The 22546-nt window shown below is 45.2% G+C and overlaps 1 protein-coding gene across 2 annotated transcripts in view; it reads left to right on the top strand.

The window, feature by feature from the left end:
* GMPR (guanosine monophosphate reductase) overlaps window positions 1-22546 on the top strand; it is a 78194-nt gene that overhangs the window by 48745 nt on the left and 6903 nt on the right. The window contains exons 8-9 of one of the 2 annotated variants that reach the window (XM_075585655.1): window positions 8355-8514; window positions 21447-21615. In XM_075585655.1, the coding sequence (XP_075441770.1) occupies window positions 8355-8514; window positions 21447-21615 (329 nt within the window). Of the gene's footprint in view, window positions 1-8354; window positions 8515-21446; window positions 22445-22546 lie in introns of those variants that run through there. The other variant, XM_075585656.1, reaches the window with a different exon arrangement.

The following is a 22546-nucleotide window of genomic DNA, read 5'->3' as shown; positions in this document are numbered from 1 at the left end:
GACTTTGTACAGGCCGAAACGTCGTGTAAATGACAGAATAAATTATTTTTGTGCAAATCTGCAGTGACCTGGATCATCTTCTTGTTGCAGTTTATTTATATAGCGCCGTCTATGTACATATCACTTCACAGCAGTACTACACGTGACATGATAATATACATAATAATGTAAAGTAACATTAGAAAAAGAGTCCCTGTCCCAAAGAGCTTACACTCTAAGTGGTAAATAGGAAGAACGTACAGAGACAGTGGGAGGGTGTTCTGGTAAGTGCGTCTGCAAGGGGCCAACGTCGATGTATGAGATGTATAGTATTATCTACTGAGCTACCTATATGCTTTGTTAAAGAGGTGTGTTTTAAGATGGGTCCTAAAGGTGGAGAGAGGATGCTAGGGGGCTATTGAGCATTAAAGAGGTGTGGGGCAGTGATTTGAGAAAGGTTTTAGGTGGGAGATGGTTTTAGCTATGAAAGAGGTATACAGAAGACATCCTTGAGCAGAACGCAAGAATTGGGCAGGTGTATAGCGCGGAATTAGGTCTGAGATGTAAGGAGGGGCAGAAGAGTGTATAGACTTAACGAGAGGAGGATAATTTTGTGTGTGATACGGGATTTGATAGGAAGCCAGGAGAGACGCTGAGACAGATTTAGGACTAAAGGGAGTCTAGCAGCAGCATTTAGGATAGATTGTAGGGGAGACAGGTGAGAGGCAGGAAGGCCGGACAGTAAAAGGTTACAATAGTTGAGACAGGAGAGAATGAGGGTCTGCATTAGAATTTTTACAGTAGAGCGACAGAGGAAAGGACGAATCTTTGCAATATTCAAGAAGAAAAAGGATAGGTATTAGCTGCATTGTGAATGAGAGGAGAATTTGAGAAAGGAGTCAAATGTGACACCTAGGTAGCATGCTTGTGATACTGAGTGTATGATTGTGCTGCCAACAATAATGTTGAAGGGGGCAGTATGGCCAGGCTTGAAAGGAAGTATGAGGAGCGCCGTCTTTGACATGGTTGAAGTCGTTTGAGGGCAATCCAGGATGATATAGCGGAGAGACATTCAGAGACTTTGGTCTGTATAGCAGATGTAAGGTCAGGGGTTGAAAAGAAAATTTGTGTGTAATCAGCATAGAGGTGATATTTGAACCCAAGAGATCTGATAAGGTAACCTAGAGAGAGTGTGAAAAGAGAGGAGCTCCAAGGACAGACCCCTGGGGTACACAGAAGAGGAAGAGGTGTTGGCAAACGAGCACGGAAAGTATGATGGGAGAGGTAAGAGGAGATCCAGGATAGAGCTTTGATACGGATACCAAGAGTATGGAGAATGTGAAGAAGAGGGTGGTCCACAGTTTCAAAGGCTGCAGAGAGGTCGAGCAGTATGAACAGGGTGTAATGACCTTTGTCTTTGGCAGCATGGAGGTCATTGGTTATTTTCGTGAGGGCTGTTTCAGTGGAATGAGCAGTGTGGAAGCCAGATTGTAGAGGGTCTAGGAGAGAATAGGAGATGACAAAATGGAGCAAGCGAGAGAACACAAGGTGTTCAATGAGTTTAGAGTCAAAAGGCAGGAGGGAGACAGGACAATAATTAGAGAAACAGGTAGGGTCAAGCATGCTGTTTTTGAGAAAGGGCATAACTGTTGCGTGTTTGAAGGAGGTACCAGAGTAAAGGAAGTAGTTGAAAATATGTGTAGGGATTAGAGTAGGAGCGAGAGGTTTGAGGAGATGGGAGGAAATGGGGTAGAGAGGGCAAGTGGTAGAAGGAGAAAGAGGAGATCAGCAGTGACACTTCCTCCTCTGTGACAGCGAAATAAGAGTTGAGCAAGGCAAGAGGAGAGTTAGGAAGAGAAACATACAGTATTACTATTTAACAATGTCCATATTTATCACATAGTATTGTGTATCCCATTGAAACCGTCTAATAATAAGAATGATGGGTTTTGTGGTACTAAGATTTTGCGTTTCTGCTTAATCAAACTATACTGCATCAATTAGTGCCTCTGATCCGTTGATACGTTTTAATACATTTCATTATGATGTGAATCATACATTATTCAATATACTGTAGTGGAGCTTGCTGTTCCTGCACGCTGTCCTTTGTGCATTTACAAATGGCACGCTCATTGTCTACAAACGACAGTACACATCTGGCAGAGATCCTGTGCCGTCTTGCTCAAACAAATCTTAACAGTGCACTTGTTAGCAGTCAGAATTGAAATGCTTGGCAATGGTCTTGCTTTCTCTGCAAGTAAATGACAATAAGGGATAGAAAACCAGGAAATGCTTGTGTGCAATTCTTGTATGATGTCAGAAACAAACATGTTTTGGGGAGAGATTACTGGTTGCTTCCTCTGATATTTTAAATCTACACAAATTCTTTCATTAGTATAGTATTTAGTATTAGTATTGTACAAACTCCTACATGTTTTAACTCTAAGAAAATAGGATCTGTTCCAAAAATTGAAACAGGTTTTACAAAAATGTTTTGTTTACCTTTGCCGTCTCATTGGCCACATAAGTATTCTGTCCGTCTGCCAGAGAATGGTGTTTTAGTCCTGCTGTACCTGATACATCAAAAACTTTCAAAAGGTTTAAAAACGTAATCTTATGCTTTCGCACTATATATCGGATATTGTATTGTATTTTTGTTTTTTAGTATGCTAAGAAAATTGGCTTTCCTTTCATACAGTAGGTAATAACTGTTTTGGTGCCTAAAACGTAAAAGCATTTAATATAATGTATAATTTGGTGGGGTAGATCTAATGTATTTCATTAAACAGTCCAATCCTACTAAGGAGGCAGCACTCCCGATTATAGATGCTAGCTGCTGTAGGTTCCCGGCCAGATTGGAGGACACAAGCTTGGTACAGAAGAGGAAGATACAGTCTGCATTCTCGTGGCAGTTTTCAATGCTTTATTGAAGTGAATCGGCCCCCTACCCCTCCTGAAAATCTCTCGCCCCCAGTTTGCGCACCCCTGCTTCAGACCATACAGTATGTATTTAGGTTAATCACAAGTACAGTAGGCTTCTTGCTGGTTGTTATACTTTTCAAGAAAACAATATTAGTCATAATGTTATGTACTGAACTACATACCTGGGATCTCCCTTCCATTCTGCAAACTCCTAGTTGTACAGAATATGCTGTTGTCAGTCACTCCATCTGAAGGTAAAAAGTATCACAAGCAGAGATGAACTTGTACTTTTAAGATCCCAAATGACCTGTAGGACTTTACACTTGACCTTGTGTCTAATTGGACTTGATCGGGTAACGATGCTGAAAGAAGATACTGTAGACATATCTATAAACATGGCTATCTTAATGTGCATGCACCGGTCCACTGCACAACGCATTTCTCAACCACACGCGCTGATGCAAGAAAGGCTGCAGCTGCCTAAGTCGCACTCCACACTGCCTTGCATACCGCTACACAAGTCACTGAGGGGCACATCTTTGGCAAGCAGAGAGAAATGGACAACAAAGAGGTTCTTCAACAGCCACTGTTACATAGTTACATAGTAGATGAGGTTGAAAAAGGATATACGTCCATCAAGTTCAACCTCTGCTAAATTTAGACGACAGATACTTTATCCTATATCCCTACTTACAGTATATTGATCCAGAGGAAGGCAAACAAAAAACCCCAGTGACATATCATCCAATGATATCTCATAAGGGGAAAAATAAATTCCTTCCTGACTCCAATAATTGGCAATCAGATTACTTCCTGGATCAACATCCTTCCCATGTTTGATTCTTTCTAAAAAGATGTCCAACCTTTTTTTGAAGAAATCTTTTGTATCTGCCATCACAGTCTCCATGGGTAATGAATTCCACATTTTAACTGCCCTTACTGTAAAGAACCGATTCCTTTGTTGCTGGTGAAATCTCCTTTCCTCCAACCTTAAGGTATGATCCTGTGTCGTTTATACTGCTCTTGGGATCAATAGTTTCTTTGAAAGCTCCTAGTATTGTCCCCTCTTAGACATCCCTTTTCTAATGTAAATAAATCTAATTTAGCTAGCATCTCCTCATAAATCAGATTATCATCCCCCTTTATTAATTTGGTGGCTCTTCTCTGCACTTTCTCTAGTTCCATAATGTCTTTTGTAAGGAGTGGTGCCCACTGTCTTTCGGCTTCGTAGGTTACCCCCACTTTTCCACTCGTCCCGGGCAAGTGCATGGGTGTTTTTCAAGCCCTGGGTTGTTTTCAAACTGGTAAATATACAAAACATCCACTCTACTACTAAACGTCTTCAAACAAAGGAGCGTTCAGCTGTAAAAAACATGAAAACAAATTACTCTCTTACTTTTGAAAGCACAACATCAAGTTTGGTACACCAAATTAAAAACTTTACTGTATACAGTTACTAAGGAAATACTGAGGTATAGTCCTTGATAAGGAAATTATGTAAAATACTACTGAAGTGCATCTTTTGTTATGACCTCTAAGCTAGGGTGGGGGCGCAATCGTTTTTCTCTGCGCCCCCTGCTGGCTTTACCCCTCTCCTCGCACCCCCCCCCTCTTAACTTGATTCAGACGTCCTAGCGTCATGAAGTCATGGCAATGGGACGTCACATGACCCCGCGGTGTCATTTGATGCCGCGTTGCAATGGTGACGCGTCACCAGGAGCATCTGAATCAAGGTAAGTAAGGTTTACAGAGGCCCTGCAGCTCCCCCGGCATTAATTTAGATGCCTTTGGGAAGCGCGCGGGGGCCTCTGTAAACCCTGCACCCTCTGCAGCGAATCCCCCCACTGTGTGTACCGCTGCCTAAGCTACAGCATGGCCCGTTTAATATGACAGTTAACTGGCACATAGATTGGGAAACAAGTGGCAATAAGATTTATTTGTTGGTCACTCAAATTAGAATTTCACCTAAAGGACTGTGACCTCTGTGTCTGGCCCAAGGGTGATCGATTTAATATGTCGTTTGCAATATATGCTTTCTGTCATAGTTAATGTGGACTGACTTTTATTATAAAGCCCATCAATGGTAGCTATTGAAGAACTACCAGCGGAACCAGAGTCCTTGCAGTGTAAGCGTGCAGGGGTCAGGAAGCGCTTAAACAAAAATCTTTATTACCCCGCTCCCACTCCAAATTTTTTTTACTAATGAATATTGATGAGCCATTCAGGAATTTGTCAGGAGAAAGCCATTTTTGAGGGACATACTAATTAGTAGCTGCTGGTTTAAGCAACGTTTTCCAGTGGTTTCATAGTTTTTTTGAGACCAATTCCAATGATCTAAAACAAAACATGAGTACTGTACCTGGGTTTGCAGCTTTTAATATGAATGCAAAACATGAATAAAAACAATATCCCAAAGTGAAGAAGATTATGCAGAGATTTTGAAACTCCATGCTATCCTTCCGATGTCGAAACTACACCACTGACAAATACTGAAAATAACTTTTCAACAATCGCATGCGATTTTCTGCTCAGTTGTTTTTAGCAAACCTAGGAGGGATGCAGAAACACCAGAGTAAATTGTGCATAAGCTACTGAAAGAAGACTAGTTCATCCTTACTTATGTTTATCCATCCCTGCCTGATTGTCATGTTCTGCATGACTGAGCATGGAGGAATGGAAAAGTGATAAGGTAATGATTTCTGAAAAGGCTGGTTGCTGATTTTAGAGAGTATGCAACTTCAAATATGAGATACATGAAAGTAATAATCCTTCGACAACAACTCCTTGCTCCTGACTGAAAATAAACGTTCCAAATGTGTAAATATACAGATTCTTTGTCCCAATAAATTGATCCGACACAGGTTTCTTGCAGTTCTAGATGATTTATTCTTCTAGAGACAGTTACAATAAGCTTTAGGTAAATTCAGGCAACGACAGGTTAACAATGGAGAACAGACTTGGGCTATGTATTTCTGTTCTATTCTGACGCATCTATTCTCAAACAGGATTCATATAGTAATTCCAATCTACTAATGTAACCTATGCTTAGCTTGTTAGCATGAAACAATAATACAATTAAACAATCATTGGAAAAGTCTGGGCACAAAGCCTATACTTTTATCTTGGCCTTGGACAAACTTCATCTTGTACCCAAAATGTACAGTACTATAAGCAATTCACTTGTTCTAACTTTCCTACAAATCAATTGTTTCCCTTAAATGTGTTTTTCTTATATTCCACAATCTTGCTCAGTTCTGTCTGGGGAAACAAAATGGATTCTAACAGACAAGATGGATTCCGTGTCACTTGAATTTCATTTACAAATCCCACTCAAAAAATAGTAGAATTTTCTGGGACTTGTGGTTTGACATTTCACATTTTGGTAACACTGATAAATGAAAATGTTAGTAACATACAGTAAGTAATTGAATATAAAAATGCTAAATATACAGTATACAGCATTAATACAAATAGCAATATAATAGAATATATCATAAAGTGTAACTTGTCCCAACACCTTTTCTGTATCGTCATATTTTTGTCTGGTAAATAACAGCTCTTTGGTGATATACTCTAAGACCACCCTGGCGTCTCCTAATTATTATTTCCATTCTTGATCACCTCCTTCAGATTATTTTTGTCGACTAGATTATATATTTCTTTCCCATATCCTAAATATACAATACATTGGTTGTGTGTCCTAATTTGTGTTATTGGGGCGCATATGATGAGTTTCATTTAGAGTGCTCCATAATCCTTGTTTTATTCATTTAACTACAGTGCAATTATGAGTATATAATTCTATTGAGCCATATATTGAAACCAACAGAATTTCCCATGTCCTAAATATATTTAACAGTAGATTTGTGCATATAGAGTTAATTCCTTTAGACACAAATTGGTTGTTTTTAATTGTCTGCTCTGTGTCTGATAAACCCAAAACATTCACATTGACCTTCTCCACTCTGCTAACATCGCTATCTCTTGTTTAACTTTCCCCTTGTACATTTTGTAACAGTGGCCAGGACAGAGAATGTAAGCTCTTCTGCAACTCGAAAAGTAGTTGTACTGTGATTGAAACAAACTTTTTTTCTCTCTTTTGTAACAATAAGGATGTTAACCTTAAAATTAGCCTGATGGCACTTCTTAGCGGAGTCTTAACAGAAGATTTGTATGGGATACCATTATACCACTGTGATTCCAGGTAAACCCTTAATGATATTCACAGTAGCATAATATCTTTATATGATCTTTCTCGTTCCATACTACAGATAATGAAACATTTTGGCATTCACTTTCCCAAACTTCCCTAGTACCTGAGGATCGAGAAACATTTCATTAGTTTCCACAGACATTGCTAGTGAATTTTCCCCATTAGGTGCCTTTCAAAATAAGTAGGACCCCTCCACAAAAGCTCTTGCTTAACATTTTGAACTTAGAAGTGCCTCACTCCAGGTCCCTTTAAGTTTTTTCCGCAGCCACGGTTCTTCCTTCCGGAAGCTGCTGTCCAGAAAAACTCTCATGTGTCTCGGTCTTAATTATTATCCAGACTGTCTGTATAAACACAGTGTGTCTCTGATTTGATTGTGGCTTGCCATTGAAAATAAACGTTCCAAATGTGTGAAAATACAGATTCTTTGTCCCAATAAATTGATCCGACACAGGTTTCCTGCAGTTCCAAATTATTTATTCTTCTAGAGACAGTTACTGTACAATAAGCTTTAGGCAGATTCAGGCAACAACAGGTTAACAATGGAGAAAAGAGTTTGGCTATGTATTTCTATTCTATTCTGACGCATCTATTCTCAAATTCATATAGTCATTCTTAGCTACTAATGTAACCTATGCTTAGCTTGTTAGCATGAAACAATAATATAATTAAACAATTCTTGGAAAAGTCTGGGCACAAAGCCTAAACTCTTATCTTGGCCTTGTACAAACTTCATCTTGTACCCAAATGTACTATAAACAATTCACTTGTTCTAATTTTCCTACAAATCAATTGTTTCCCTTAACTGTGTTTTTCTTATATTCCACAATCTTTGTCAGTTCAGTCCGGGGGGAAAAAATGGATTCTAATGGGCAACATGGATTCCGAATCATTTGAATTCCATTCACACTGATAGAAGAACTCTTTCAGTTTATTGCTGTGTGTTGTACAGTAAGAGACCTACGAAAACACTCAGAACAGATGGGTGTAGAATATAGTATTCACACTGGGTGCTGCAAGAAGCTCCAAAGGGAAAGCAATGGTTAACATTTCTCTATAAAGCACAGTCAAAATTGGGCCATGGGAAATTACTAAAGAAGAAAAGTTGCACATGCTCATTCCTTTCTGCAAATAATACATTGTTATATTTGTTGCCGCATTTTTGGTATTTTATTTGTCAGATTCCTGGAATGGGACTGAAATCTGATACAGTACATTTCCCCCTCGTTTCTTTGAACTGTAGGAGCAGGCGCAGACTTCGTGATGCTGGGAGGAATGCTTGCAGGGCATGACCAGTGTACTGGAGAAATCATTGAAAAAAATGGGAAGAAAGTGATGCTTTTCTATGGCATGAGCTCAGACACAGCAATGAAGAAACATGCTGGCCGAGTGGCTGAATATAGGTATGAGAGCAACCTTTTGTCTTGCCTTCAGATCACATGGGTACGTTGTGGTGCCTGGTTTGGATTGCTTGTGGATCCTTTGTTAAATATCCTGGTAGCCATTCACTATAATATCTAGAATTATCATAATGTATGTACAGAAACGCCATTTTCAATGCCATGTCTGGTTAAGGTTTGTTTAAGTTCCTGCCACAAACATTTTTTAGTTGGAATTATAGCGACTTCCCTTACAATGTTCTCTTAGATCACATCTAGAGTGTTCTGTTTTTATTTAAAAAAGATGAATAATTGTGAATACCGAGTCTTTGCAGAATCACCACAAGTACAGCAATTTACTCTAATGTATTTTGATACAAACGCCAAATGATTTTATATATATATATATATATATATATATATATATATATATATATATATATGTAACGGGTATTCCACCCCACCCAATCTCATATGTAGTGTGGGTGAGTAGAACATGTATTGTTACCGGTGTGGTGCGTATACCTGCAGGCTCACAGGCAGTCTGAGCCTCCGCTAATGAGAGCCTGGGGTGAATCCTCTGGAACGGATCTTCGTTCAGCGCCTCCACCTATGTAGGATTCTAGGGAAATGTAGAATGACCCTAACATAGGAACCCACTCAGAAACCACATACACAGTATTATGGATAACAGGTTTACTGAATGAACAATGACAACACCTTACTTCAAAACACTAATATCAATAACAGTGCATCAATACAACTGTGTACCATCCCCCACCCACATGTCCATCATCACATTCCCCTCAGTCTCTTGAGTGTCCATAGCAATAAAGACCAGTGTGAGTGTGAGGGATAGCGCTTCCCTGTGTTGGGGCCCGGTGGTGCACTTAATATATATAATACCTCCCTGACCAGTCCTGGTCAGGAAAATCCTTGGAGCTCTGCAACACCGCACAGTGATCCCACGGCGTGCTGCACTGCTCTCTGCAGGAGTGGGTGCACACTCTGCATCCACAGGAAAGGAATCTCCAGCCGGAGTGCTTCTTTACACAGTCTCTGAACACGCGATCAGACAGCAACCCTCTTGCTGCCCTAACTATGGTGAAGGATTCCCTGTCCTAAGGCCAACCCTATACCATACAGCTTCCTCTGGTGTCATAGGGGACTAACTGGGCCCTGGGGTGTACCTCTACCCTAGTCCCTAATCCTCCCTATAACTAGCTACCTGCACTACGCACAGCCACTTACTTGGTCCGTGCAGCAACCGTGCTGCACAAACACAGTGCCTGCCTGTCAGACCTCACAGCACTAATAGCTGTGACTCTGACAAGACAGCACTCACACTAAGGGCCGAGTCCCTAACTGGGGCCGTCCCTTATCAGTTACCCACTAACCTGGTGGGGAGTTGGGGCCTACCTGGAGGGTGAGGGTACCTATCTGGATGCAGGAGTTGCACTCACTCCCTGCATCCTTCCTTCCCCTTCTGCTCCGCTGCTCCAACTGACGTGACTCATGCAAAGCCCGGGAAAATGTATCTCTTTCCTCCAGGGCAGTCCTGCAGCCCTATTGGCTCCTATCAAGCACCTGGTGCCTGCCTCGCTATGCCTCATGGGAATTGTAGTCCCGAGGCCCCTACAATAACATTGAGGCCGCGTGCGTGCCTTCCCTCTGCCTACACAAACCTGTAATGGCCGCCGCAACCTCTCACTAACTTCCCCTACTCTCGCGTGACTCTCCTGCGCCTTCCCTGCCCTCACGCAACTGTTCCCTGGCTCTAGGGTTCTCCCTGCGCATGCGCGACTCTGCCCTGTCTCTCGCAGCCTCCCTGCGCATGCGCGAGCTAACTGGGCCGCCGGGGACTCACTGCGCATGCGCGAGTTGAAGCGCAATGGCGGCGCCCTATCCGCCCGGCTCCGGGAGCGCCAGGAGCCCTGAGATGCGCGTGCGGCCTTGGCAACCGGCCGCACGCGTCCCCGGCAACCCCCGAGCCGGGACCTGACCGCCCTCTCCCCTGCCACTGCCGAACGGAGCCGCCATTGGACGCGGCGACCCCCGCGATCGGCAGTCAGGTGAGGGGGGTGCGGTAGCGCTGGGGAGACCTGGCTACACTCTCCCCCTGGTGGAAAATCCAACGTCCTCGCTTGGAGAACGCCATACCCTGACATACTGCACCGACACACTTTATTCGAGCAAATACCCGGTATGTACCTGGCAGATACCTGGAATGCGCCGCTCCTCACCTCTGACAAGCCCCGTTGCATTTGCCTTCCCAGCCTGGGTTCATGCCTGGCTGATGGGCGGCTGATCTGTTAAATGATAATGATTAGGATTTAATAGGCTGCAATGCTTCGCGTGTCTACCAGATGGCATAAATTCATGAATTGTAATGCAGTATATATATATATACTGTGCAGTATTGCAGCCAGCGGGAATAAAATGCTTCAATCCCTGCTTGGAAAATAACTCAATGCACTCGGGCAGAAAACAGTCACAAACCTCAATACACCCGGGTATACCCGAATTCGTGGGACTAGCCAAGCTCGAATAAAGTGTGTCGCCAGTGTAAGGTTACACAATAAAATACGGCATGTCATATTTGTTACAATTATCAGGTCGACTTTACACCTCAGATTACATAGTACATCACACTCAATAATACCCGAGACTGGCTGAGACCATTTGTGGGGTGCCCCTACCAGATCAGATGGGGGTACCTCACTTTTGCGTCCGTGAGCCTCCCCCAGAAAAATTTCTTGGAGAGCACACTCTAAGGCGACAGTTTCTGGCTCTTCGCTACTTCCTCCCCCTGGTGGAAGGAGTAGCCCAGTGTCTCTGAAGCAGACCTTTACCCGGTCATCCGCGGCAGGGATGCGGTAGACCAGGAGGCCAGGACCTTTCCCGCGGTCCACCACCTGGCGAATGGCACGCTCCTTTTTGGGCGTAATGGAGGCCAGTTTCCCTGGATCGTCCTTTACACAGTCCTTGTCCCTACGGACTTGTAAGGCTTCCACTGAGAAGCGAGCACTGGGAAATGTCTCGGTTTCACCTGGCAGGGGGGGAAAAGTAGACACCTTACCCCTGCGGTGAATCACGGTGGCTAACAGGTTCTCGGGGACGCTGTCAGTTCCCACCTTGGTGGTATCGGGACCTGCCCCTGGCACTTCTGGGGCAGTCCACTTACGCGCTGAAAACTCGGGAGCGTTGGATCCCAGTCCTGGGACCACTTGTGTCGGAGCACACGGGCTCACACTCCGCTCAGGAACCATAGCTTTGGCCTTCTTCACGGCCACCTCCATCGGAGTCTGTGAGGAACAAGGGGGTTCCTTACCACTCGGCTGGCTGACGATGGGCTTCCCTTCTTCCGGAAGGATCGGCGGTAGACACTGGTCCACTCTCTTCTCTGGACAGCTACCTTCTAATGAGGACACCTCCGCCAAGACGCGATGAAGAGGGGAGCCCTTCGCCCGGGCGACCTGACTTAAGGAGCCATCGTGCTCCGCGGTCACCTGGAGGCTCACCCCCGACACCCCTGGGGCAGTCGACTCACCCTTGTCGGCGTTAGGTACTGGCCCCCATTCTAGGACCGATGGTACCTCTGTAGTAGGTCGGACTGACCATTGTAGGGCACACGGGCCCACAGCAGGGTCCGCAACATCGGAAGACACCTCTTCCAGGGTACACGGACCCACAGTAGACTCTGTATCCTCTGCATTACCGCTGGGGTGGTTCGCCGGTAGGCGCATCGCCACCGATGGGACTTCCACCTTTTCCCCGGAAGATATCATGACAGTATCCTCCGCAAGGTAGTCACCAGATTCCTCTGTAACACAGTCAGTGGTTGTGGGTACGAAGCTGGCGTGCTCCGGTACCTCCACTGTGGTCACGCTCTTCTCCGCCAAGGGTTCACTTAGCTCCTTAGCTGGCTCTGTAGGCTGGGGTACAATAGGCATCAAGAAAATTGCACCGCAACAATCACATTGAGGTTCCCACGCCAGAGCTCCCCTAGAACAGTCACAGGTGGGGCTAAAGCACTGTGTACACGGCTCCCCATCTACCTCGGTGATCCTGAAGTCTAGTGGCACTTGGGACATGACGGCTCCCTCCTCATAGGCTTCTTGCAAGCAGGGGCACAGTAGCATAAGGAGATCTATTCCTGGCGCTCGCCAGGGCACATACACATTAGGGTGTATCCCCTGACAGTCTATCTCATCCTCATCATAGAACAGAGAGTCTATCTCATCCTCATCCTTAGAGATCAGAGTGTCTATCACAGCGTCCACGTATGGTTGAAGATAACCGTGCTTGCTCCCCCTGGTGGAATCTAAAGGAAGGGCACTTTTTACTGGGGAGTGGTTTTCGCTCTGCCCTGAGTCACTCACATCACAGGGGAGGGGCTCTGACTTTCGCGCCAAACCCGGACAGAATGTTGCGACATCTTTCTGTGCAGGCTTGCAGTCAGCAGCACGTGCGCTCTCCTGATTTGGCGGGAGACGCCATTTTGCTGGGTCGGCATAGACTAGGGGGTACCCTTCTGAGGGGCCCCCGGGCATGAACAGTACGGACGGTGCCTCTGCCAGGCATATATCCTCAGTGTGAGTTACAACAAAAAGTATGGTTTTCCATGTGGACGTGGGATCTTGTTCCTCCTCTAAGACACATGCCCACGGCCACCCAGGAATTTTACACATACCCTCCCGGACCTTCATTGCGGGTATACTAGCGGGAATGCCTCCTACCGCCACTACCTGGCCAGGCTCCATATACTGCCTCAACGCCCAGGCAAGGACCTCGTCTCCGGACTTCACAAACATAGCGACAAAAATAGGAACGGGACAATTTAGAAAAAATGGACAGGGCACCCCAGGTGTATCTCAGCAGCGCCTCCAAATGTAACGGGTATTCCACCCCACCCAATCTCATATGTAGTGTGGGTGAGTAGAACATGTATTGTTACCGGTGTGGTGCGTATACCTGCAGGCTCACAGGCAGTCTGAGCCTCCGCTAATGAGAGCCTGGGGTGAATCCTCTGGAACGGATCTTCGTTCAGCGCCTCCACCTATGTAGGATTCTAGGGAAATGTAGAATGACCCTAACATAGGAACCCACTCAGAAACCACATACACAGTATTATGGATAACAGGTTTACTGAATGAACAATGACAACACCTTACTTCAAAACACTAATATCAATAACAGTGCATCAATACAACTGTGTACCATCCCCCACCCACATGTCCATCATCACATTCCCCTCAGTCTCTTGAGTGTCCATAGCAATAAAGACCAGTGTGAGTGTGAGGGATAGCGCTTCCCTGTGTTGGGGCCCGGTGGTGCACTTAATATATATAATACCTCCCTGACCAGTCCTGGTCAGGAAAATCCTTGGAGCTCTGCAACACCGCACAGTGATCCCACGGCGTGCTGCACTGCTCTCTGCAGGAGTGGGTGCACACTCTGCATCCACAGGAAAGGAATCTCCAGCCGGAGTGCTTCTTTACACAGTCTCTGAACACGCGATCAGACAGCAACCCTCTTGCTGCCCTAACTATGGTGAAGGATTCCCTGTCCTAAGGCCAACCCTATACCATACAGCTTCCTCTGGTGTCATAGGGGACTAACTGGGCCCTGGGGTGTACCTCTACCCTAGTCCCTAATCCTCCCTATAACTAGCTACCTGCACTACGCACAGCCACTTACTTGGTCCGTGCAGCAACCGTGCTGCACAAACACAGTGCCTGCCTGTCAGACCTCACAGCACTAATAGCTGTGACTCTGACAAGACAGCACTCACACTAAGGGCCGAGTCCCTAACTGGGGCCGTCCCTTATCAGTTACCCACTAACCTGGTGGGGAGTTGGGGCCTACCTGGAGGGTGAGGGTACCTATCTGGATGCAGGAGTTGCACTCACTCCCTGCATCCTTCCTTCCCCTTCTGCTCCGCTGCTCCAACTGACGTGACTCATGCAAAGCCCGGGAAAATGTATCTCTTTCCTCCAGGGCAGTCCTGCAGCCCTATTGGCTCCTATCAAGCACCTGGTGCCTGCCTCGCTATGCCTCATGGGAATTGTAGTCCCGAGGCCCCTACAATAACATTGAGGCCGCGTGCGTGCCTTCCCTCTGCCTACACAAACCTGTAATGGCCGCCGCAACCTCTCACTAACTTCCCCTACTCTCGCGTGACTCTCCTGCGCCTTCCCTGCCCTCACGCAACTGTTCCCTGGCTCTAGGGTTCTCCCTGCGCATGCGCGACTCTGCCCTGTCTCTCGCAGCCTCCCTGCGCATGCGCGAGCTAACTGGGCCGCCGGGGACTCACTGCGCATGCGCGAGTTGAAGCGCAATGGCGGCGCCCTATCCGCCCGGCTCCGGGAGCGCCAGGAGCCCTGAGATGCGCGTGCGGCCTTGGCAACCGGCCGCACGCGTCCCCGGCAACCCCCGAGCCGGGACCTGACCGCCCTCTCCCCTGCCACTGCCGAACGGAGCCGCCATTGGACGCGGCGACCCCCGCGATCGGCAGTCAGGTGAGGGGGGTGCGGTAGCGCTGGGGAGACCTGGCTACATATATATAAATATAATCGTTATCTTCAGCCCTTGATCCACTGCTGGATGAAGACCTCCCGAATAATCTTCCAGGTACAACTGTTCTGATTTCATCTTCCCATCTTATATATATATATATATATATATATATATATATATATATATATATATATATATGTAATTACATTTGCATATTTGCTTTGCTGTTGAGGGTTTTTGTCACTTTTTTTACTCACCATATATATATATACCTAACTCTCTCTGCACTCACAGGTCTTGCAGTATATCAATGTACAGCAGATGTATTAATAAAAAACATTAATATAAAACATAATAAATCTGCATTAATACATTGCAAGGCCTGTGAGTATGGTTGCCAGGTGGCATGTCCAAAAATACTGGACACAATGGTGAAAGGTGCGACGCGAGCGAGAATCGTTGGAGCGGAAGAATGTTATTTATAAATGGCCTGACTGTTACGTATTTTTTTTCTAAATTTCACTCCAAGTATTCACCAATTTGCACCAATTTATATTCTGTTTCATAAAAAATATGGGGAGGGGTTCTGAGGGAGAGGGAGAGAGCGCCCTTCCGAGGATTTTTTTTAGGAAATAGAATATAACATAGTGCAAATTGGTGCATGTTTTGAGTGAAATTTAGAACAAATAATGGTCAGATCATTTATAAATAAGTGACCTGCAGTCATACTGTACATGGTAAGCAATACTAATCTTAATGCTCCTCCCACAAATTCCAAGATTGCTGCACCCCTCCTCATCCTCTCTCTCACCTCATCCTCTCACCCTCCCACCCCCCTCGTCCTCTCAACCTCTGCCCTCGTCCTCTCTCATCCCCCCTCACTTCATCCTCTCCCACCCCCCTCCCTTCATTCTCTCACCTCCCCTCCCTTCATCCTCTCTCACCCCCCTCCCTTCATCCTCTTTCACCCCCCTCCCATCATCCTCTCACCCCCTCCCTTCATCCTTTCTCTCCCCCTCCCTTCATCCTCTTGCACCCCCTCCCTTCATTCTCTTACCCTCCATCCTCTCTCACCCCCTCCCTTCATTCTCTTACCCTCCATCCTCTCTCACCCCCTCCCTTCATCCTCTCTCACCCGCCCTCCCTTCATTCTGTCACCACCCCTCCCTTCATTCTCTCACTACCTTCATCCTCCCTCATCCCCCTCCTTTCATCCTCCCTCACCCCCACCCTTCATTCTCTTTCACCCCCTCCTTTCATCCTCTCTCACCCCCTCCCTTCATCCTCTCTCACCCCCTCCCTTCATTCTCTCACCCTCCTCCCTTCATCCTCTCACCCCCTCCCTTCATTCGCCCACCCCCCTCCCTTCATCCTCTCACACCCCCTCCCTTCATTCGCCCACCCCCTCCCTTCATTTGCTTTCCCCCCCTCCCTTCATCCTCTCACCCCCTCCCTTCATCCTCTCACCCCCCTTCCCTTCATCATCTCACCCTCTCCCTTCATTCGCCCACGCCCCTCCCTTCATTTGCTTACCCCCCCCTCCCCTCGTCCCCTCAACCTCTGCCCTCGTCCTCTCTCATCCCCCCTCACTTCATCCTCTCCCACCCCCCACCCTTCATCCTCACCCCCTCCCTTCATCCTCTCACCCCCCTTCCCTTCATCGTCTCACCCTCTCCCTTCATTCGCCCACCCCCCTCCCTTCATTTGCTTACCCCCCCTCCCTTCATCCTCTCACCCCCTCCCTTCATCCTCTCTCCGACCTCCCTCCATCCTCTCACCCCCCTCTCTTCATCCTCTCACCCCCTCCATTCATCCTCTCATCCCCCCTCCCTTCATCCTCTCATCCCCCTTCATCCTCTCACCCCCCCCCATGTCCTTTAGAATCTCTCACACACACCAGGACAAAATAGAACAGACACAGGCAGGACACACAGATGACACAGGACACAGCCTCACCTCTCTCTGCTCCATGCATTTCCTCCGCTCTTTGGCCTCACTCCCAGGCTCCTGCCTCCTCCTGATTGGCTGCTGCTGTGTAATGCAGCCAATCAGGATGGAGGAAGCTGCCCAGACCCCTAGCAGCAGCAGCAGCCCAGCTCTCTCCCTTGTCCGGGGAAATCCCACGATTCGTTACTAAGTCCGGAAACATAATACCGGACACATACATGTACAGAGAGGTAATACCGGACACATACATGTACAGAGAGGTAATACCGCGCACATACATGTACAGAGAGGTAATACCGCACACGTACATGTACAGAGAGGTAATACCGCACACATACATGTACAGAGAGGTCAAATCGCACACATACATGTACAGAGAGGTCATACCGCACACATACATGTACATAGAGGTAGTACCGCACACGTACATGTACAGAGAGGTAATACCGCACACATACATGTACAGAGAGGTAATACCCCACACATACATGTACAGAGAGGTAATACCGCGCACATACATGTACAGAGAGGTAATACCGCGCACATACATGTACAGAGAGGTAATACCGCACACATACATGTACAGAGAGGTAATACCGCACACATACATGTACAGAGAGGTAATACCGCACACATACATGTACAGAGAGGTAATACCGCATACATGTACAGAGAGGTAATACCGCACACGTACATGTACAGAGAGGTAATACCGCACACATACATGTACAGAGAGGTAATACCGCACACATACATGTACAGAGAGGTCATACCGCATACATGTACAGAGAGGTAATACCGCACACGTACATGTACAGAGAGGTAATACCGCACACATACATGTACAGAGAGGTAATACCGCACACATACATGTACAGAGAGGTAATACCGCACACATACATGTACAGAGAGGTAATACCGCACACGTAAATGTACAGAGAGGTAATACCGCACACATACATGTACAGAGAGGTAATACCGCACACATACATGTACAGAGAGGTAATACCGCACACGTACATGTACAGAGAGGTCATACCACACACGTACATGTACAGAGAGGTCATACCGCACATATACATGTACAGAGAGGTAATACCGCACACATACATGTACAGAGAGGTAATACCGCACACATACATGTACAGAGAGGTAATACCGCACACGTACATGTACAGAGAGGTAATACCGCACACGTACATGTACAGAGAGGTAATACCGCACACGTACATGTACAGAGAGGTCATACCGCGCACGTACATGTACAGAGAGGTAATACCGCGCACATACATGTACAGAGAGGTCATACCGCGCACATACATGTACAGAGAGGTAATACCGCACATGTACATGTACAGAGAGGTAATACTGCACACGTACATGTACAGAGAGGTAATACCGCACACATACATGTACAGAGAGGTCAAATCGCACACATACATGTACAGAGAGGTCATACCGCACACATACATGTACATAGAGGTAGTACCGCACACGTACATGTACAGAGAGGTAATACCGCACACATACATGTACAGAGAGGTAATACCCCACACATACATGTACAGAGAGGTAATACCGCGCACATACATGTACAGAGAGGTAATACCACGCACATACATGTACAGAGAGGTAATACCGCACACATACATGTACAGAGAGGTAATACCGCACACATACATGTACAGAGAGGTAATACCGCACACATACATGTACAGAGAGGTAATACCGCATACATGTACAGAGAGGTAATACCGCACACGTACATGTACAGAGAGGTAATACCGCACACATACATGTACAGAGAGGTAATACCGCACACATACATGTACAGAGAGGTCATACCGCATACATGTACAGAGAGGTAATACCGCACACGTACATGTACAGAGAGGTAATACCGCACACATACATGTACAGAGAGGTAATACCGCACACATACATGTACAGAGAGGTAATACCGCACACATACATATCCTGTATTACATTATCTCTCATTTTTTTACCGGACAGAGTAACCAAATACCGGGCTCTCCGGTTCATTAATGGATACCTGGCAACCCTACCTGTGAGTGCCAGCAATCCTTATTTTTATAGTTTTGCTCACCAGCTGTACGCCCGGGCAAGATTTTGATAGTTTTCATGAGTGCCCTTATGCATACTATATGTATGTATATATAGTTACACACACAGATATATATTTAAGCACCAAATGTAAAAAAAACAAAAACCCTAAAGTGAATAGGAGGAGCCATCCTTACATTGGGGAGAACTTTTAACGATAAAGGACAAAATGTGACAATAGTGTGGCACAAAACAAAAATATTTTAAATTCAGTGGCACTAAAAACAAAGGGGGGTTATTAAATTGTCCTGGTCCCAGGGTTCAGCAAGATATCAGCACACAATGCTCTGCCTGCCCCTGCAACACAGTGATTTATGTTGCTTATTATATCAATGACATGATGCAGCAGAATAAACCGAGCGCACCACTGCACCTCCCACTGCATCACAGCCATTTATCAGCCTTCCACAGATCTGTACAGCCAGTATAAAGCATCCATAGGGAGCAGCTTGACAGGCCTGAGTGGGCAGCCACTATCTTATCATTGGAAAAAATGGCAGCTGCCAGCTAACCGGATATATTTCTTTCAACTCCCTGACAAGGAGTCACATGTTGAGAGAAATATTTGTTCGCTGCTATAGCATGAATAATAGCCCACATGGCACGCTAGTCCAGGTTCCCTTAACCTGTGTTATCTTCCGATTTTCCTCTTCACCGCACAATGCGATTCACTAAAAGGCGCAGAAGTAGGAAGGAAAGGGAAAATCTTTGCTTGCAGTATTTTATCCCAAGTTTGGATCCTATTTGCTAAACCTTGTGTATTTACAAATTGTGCATTTAATTCGGTCTATTATTGTACTGTTTGCTGCTCCTTTCCAATTACTGCAACAGCTTGCAGCCGTCTAGCTGTCAGCAATTGCATGGGACTATTTTCGTCGCAATCAGCTACACTACAGAGCAATTTTAGTTAAAACATCTATTAACCCTGTTTTGGAAAAAAAAACAAACATTGCGCAGGGTTCTCCGGAACCGATTTGCGCTTTGTTTAGAAAATAAGCCCCCCCCCCCCCCCTGAAATTCTGACATACTTACAGTTTTAGTTGCTGGTTGATGTCCTGGATTTTTTTTAAGATGGAAGTCAGTCATTCTATAAGAAGCCTTCATCAGTTGTAGATTCCTCTTGGCTGCAGGACTGGTACCATTTTGGCTGCAGAGGAATGTACTGTATGCTCAAAGGATTCAAACTGGGGGGTCCTTCGTAGCTAAACTGCGCTATTTTTAGTGCTCCACCAGTTCCCAAGATACTTACCGGTTTAGATGCCAATATTTTTCTACCTTTAGGAAAATCTAACTGGGCGCCAGGTCTTGCAGGCCAATAAGAAGCCGCAGCATCATCAGAGTGATGGCATTGCAGCTTCCTACTGGACGACCCACAGTGACGATATTTATTTTCAGGAAGAACACTCGCAACAAAAGTGGCAAGTATCTCAGGAATCCGGAGAGTCCCCGGGAGCCCAAAATAACGCTGCTCAGTTTGAGGAACCAACGGTTCCAAAGCTGTAAAAAAATATGTTTAAAAAAAAAATCAGTTCACAAAATGGGCAGAATTGCTGCTTTAACATTATCAGGCATAAGAAGCTATATTTTTGTATGGGCAGAATAGAGCTGGCAAACTTTTTTTTGCCGTCCAATTCTTATTCCTGTATGTTCTATAAATACAGTAGTCTGGTGCTAAAGAGATGGCATATCACAAGTCCCAGTGAAAATATCTGCATGTAAGAATGTTTTCCGTGTCTTATTACTGTATGTAGTTCTATAAATCCCTGAAGCTTTGTTGAGGATAGATCCTTATAAGACGTAAACACATGTGTCATGTAATTCTGAGGTCAGACGTGTGACAAATTGGAAGGAAATAATTAGGTGAAAAACCATCCCAAAGCGCAGCATAAAATCCCCCCAGGGCCAAAAGAGTTCTATTTTATCTTTTGTACTGGAGCATTAGGATACAGTGTGAGGGTACATCTATGGCCTTCAGCCAGTTTTAAATGATACCTCATAGGATCTGTCATTCAATGTAGTTAGATGCCATATTCTTCACTACCTCATTTATTTCAACTTGCAGCCCATGGGGATGACTTGTGTAAACCCTTTAAGAACGTTCCTGACAAGTGGCGATGAGTGGTAGGGATTGTTTTTTCCACATTTCCCAAAGGAATCTTTCTCCCGAAAAAGACGTAGAAGAGGAGCACATGTAACATGCAGGCCTCGGGGGTACTGTATGTGCGATCGCCATTACTAATGGTCTACAGCCATTCATTTCAACACCTTCAGTTTCTTTAGAGACTGGACATGAATTGTGGAGTACTTTTTAAAAGATGTGCGTCGGTGTAACATTGTGTTAACAATTCTGCATTGTCTCTGTTTAGGGCATCCGAAGGCAGAACCGTGGAAGTACCTTATAGAGGTGACGTGGAAAACACGATTCTGGACATCCTGGGAGGCCTGAGATCTACCTGCACATATGTGGGTGCTGCCAAACTGAAAGAGCTAAGCAGACGGACAACTTTTATCCGCGTAACCCAGCAGTTCAACCAGGTGTTTTCTTAGTGCAGATAACGTCAATGAAAGCTATGTGCAACTACCTTTTTCCATACGTGTTCCCAGTTATTGCTTCCCATCAGAATAGTCTTCATAAGTGGACACCATTTTAATTCAGAAACAGAGACATGTAGACGAGTTTCCTATGCATTTAACGTTCACCATATTTATTACCTCAAAGACCTTCCGACCGTAGGAACTAGCTGAATCTTTTTTGTTTATTCTTGGCAGAAGACGATTGAGTTCGATTTTACATCATAAGTATATAAAATCAAACTAATATACTGTCAGATGTCAGTAGTCAAATCCACAGCAATTTCTCAACCTTGAATTTTGTAGTTATTTACCAAGATTAATTTAATAGATAGTGATTATTTCAATAAGTTATTTATTTGTAGCTTGAAATCTAGATTGTAAAAATTAAAATGCAGATTGAACACGTTTGATCATTATGTTAAGATATGTGGTTATATACTGTCCCAGTATTACCATCGAAATCCTATGACAAATGTAACACTTGATCTTGATATCTCCATATGTAATAGTGCAGTCATGCTAATGACACAGGTCCCATCTGTACTCTAGTTAAAGTAACTATAATTAACTGTATTAAAAAGGTAAAGAAATTGCCCATTAAACAACAAAACAAAATTATGTAAGTGTCAATGTACATAGTGGGGAAGTACTTGGGAACTGCTGAGTGTCTTGGAGGGTTTCAACGATGTTAGGAGTGCATTCCCACCATGACTTCACAGGAATTGAGTTATTTTCTGAAACTGAGGTATTGAGCCCTGAAAGAATGATTCCAAAAGGGAGATGGAGTTAAGAGGAAAAAAAAATTGTTTAAAAAATAATCAGGGCTTTAATTGGCCCCTGAAACTTATAATGGTTCATATAGAGAACGTCTATACACAGTATGTACAGTACA

Source organism: Ascaphus truei, chromosome 2 (assembly GCF_040206685.1).
Source record: "Ascaphus truei isolate aAscTru1 chromosome 2, aAscTru1.hap1, whole genome shotgun sequence".
Taxonomy (NCBI): domain Eukaryota; kingdom Metazoa; phylum Chordata; class Amphibia; order Anura; family Ascaphidae; genus Ascaphus; species Ascaphus truei.
This window is presented reverse-complemented; position numbering and strand designations above follow the sequence as displayed.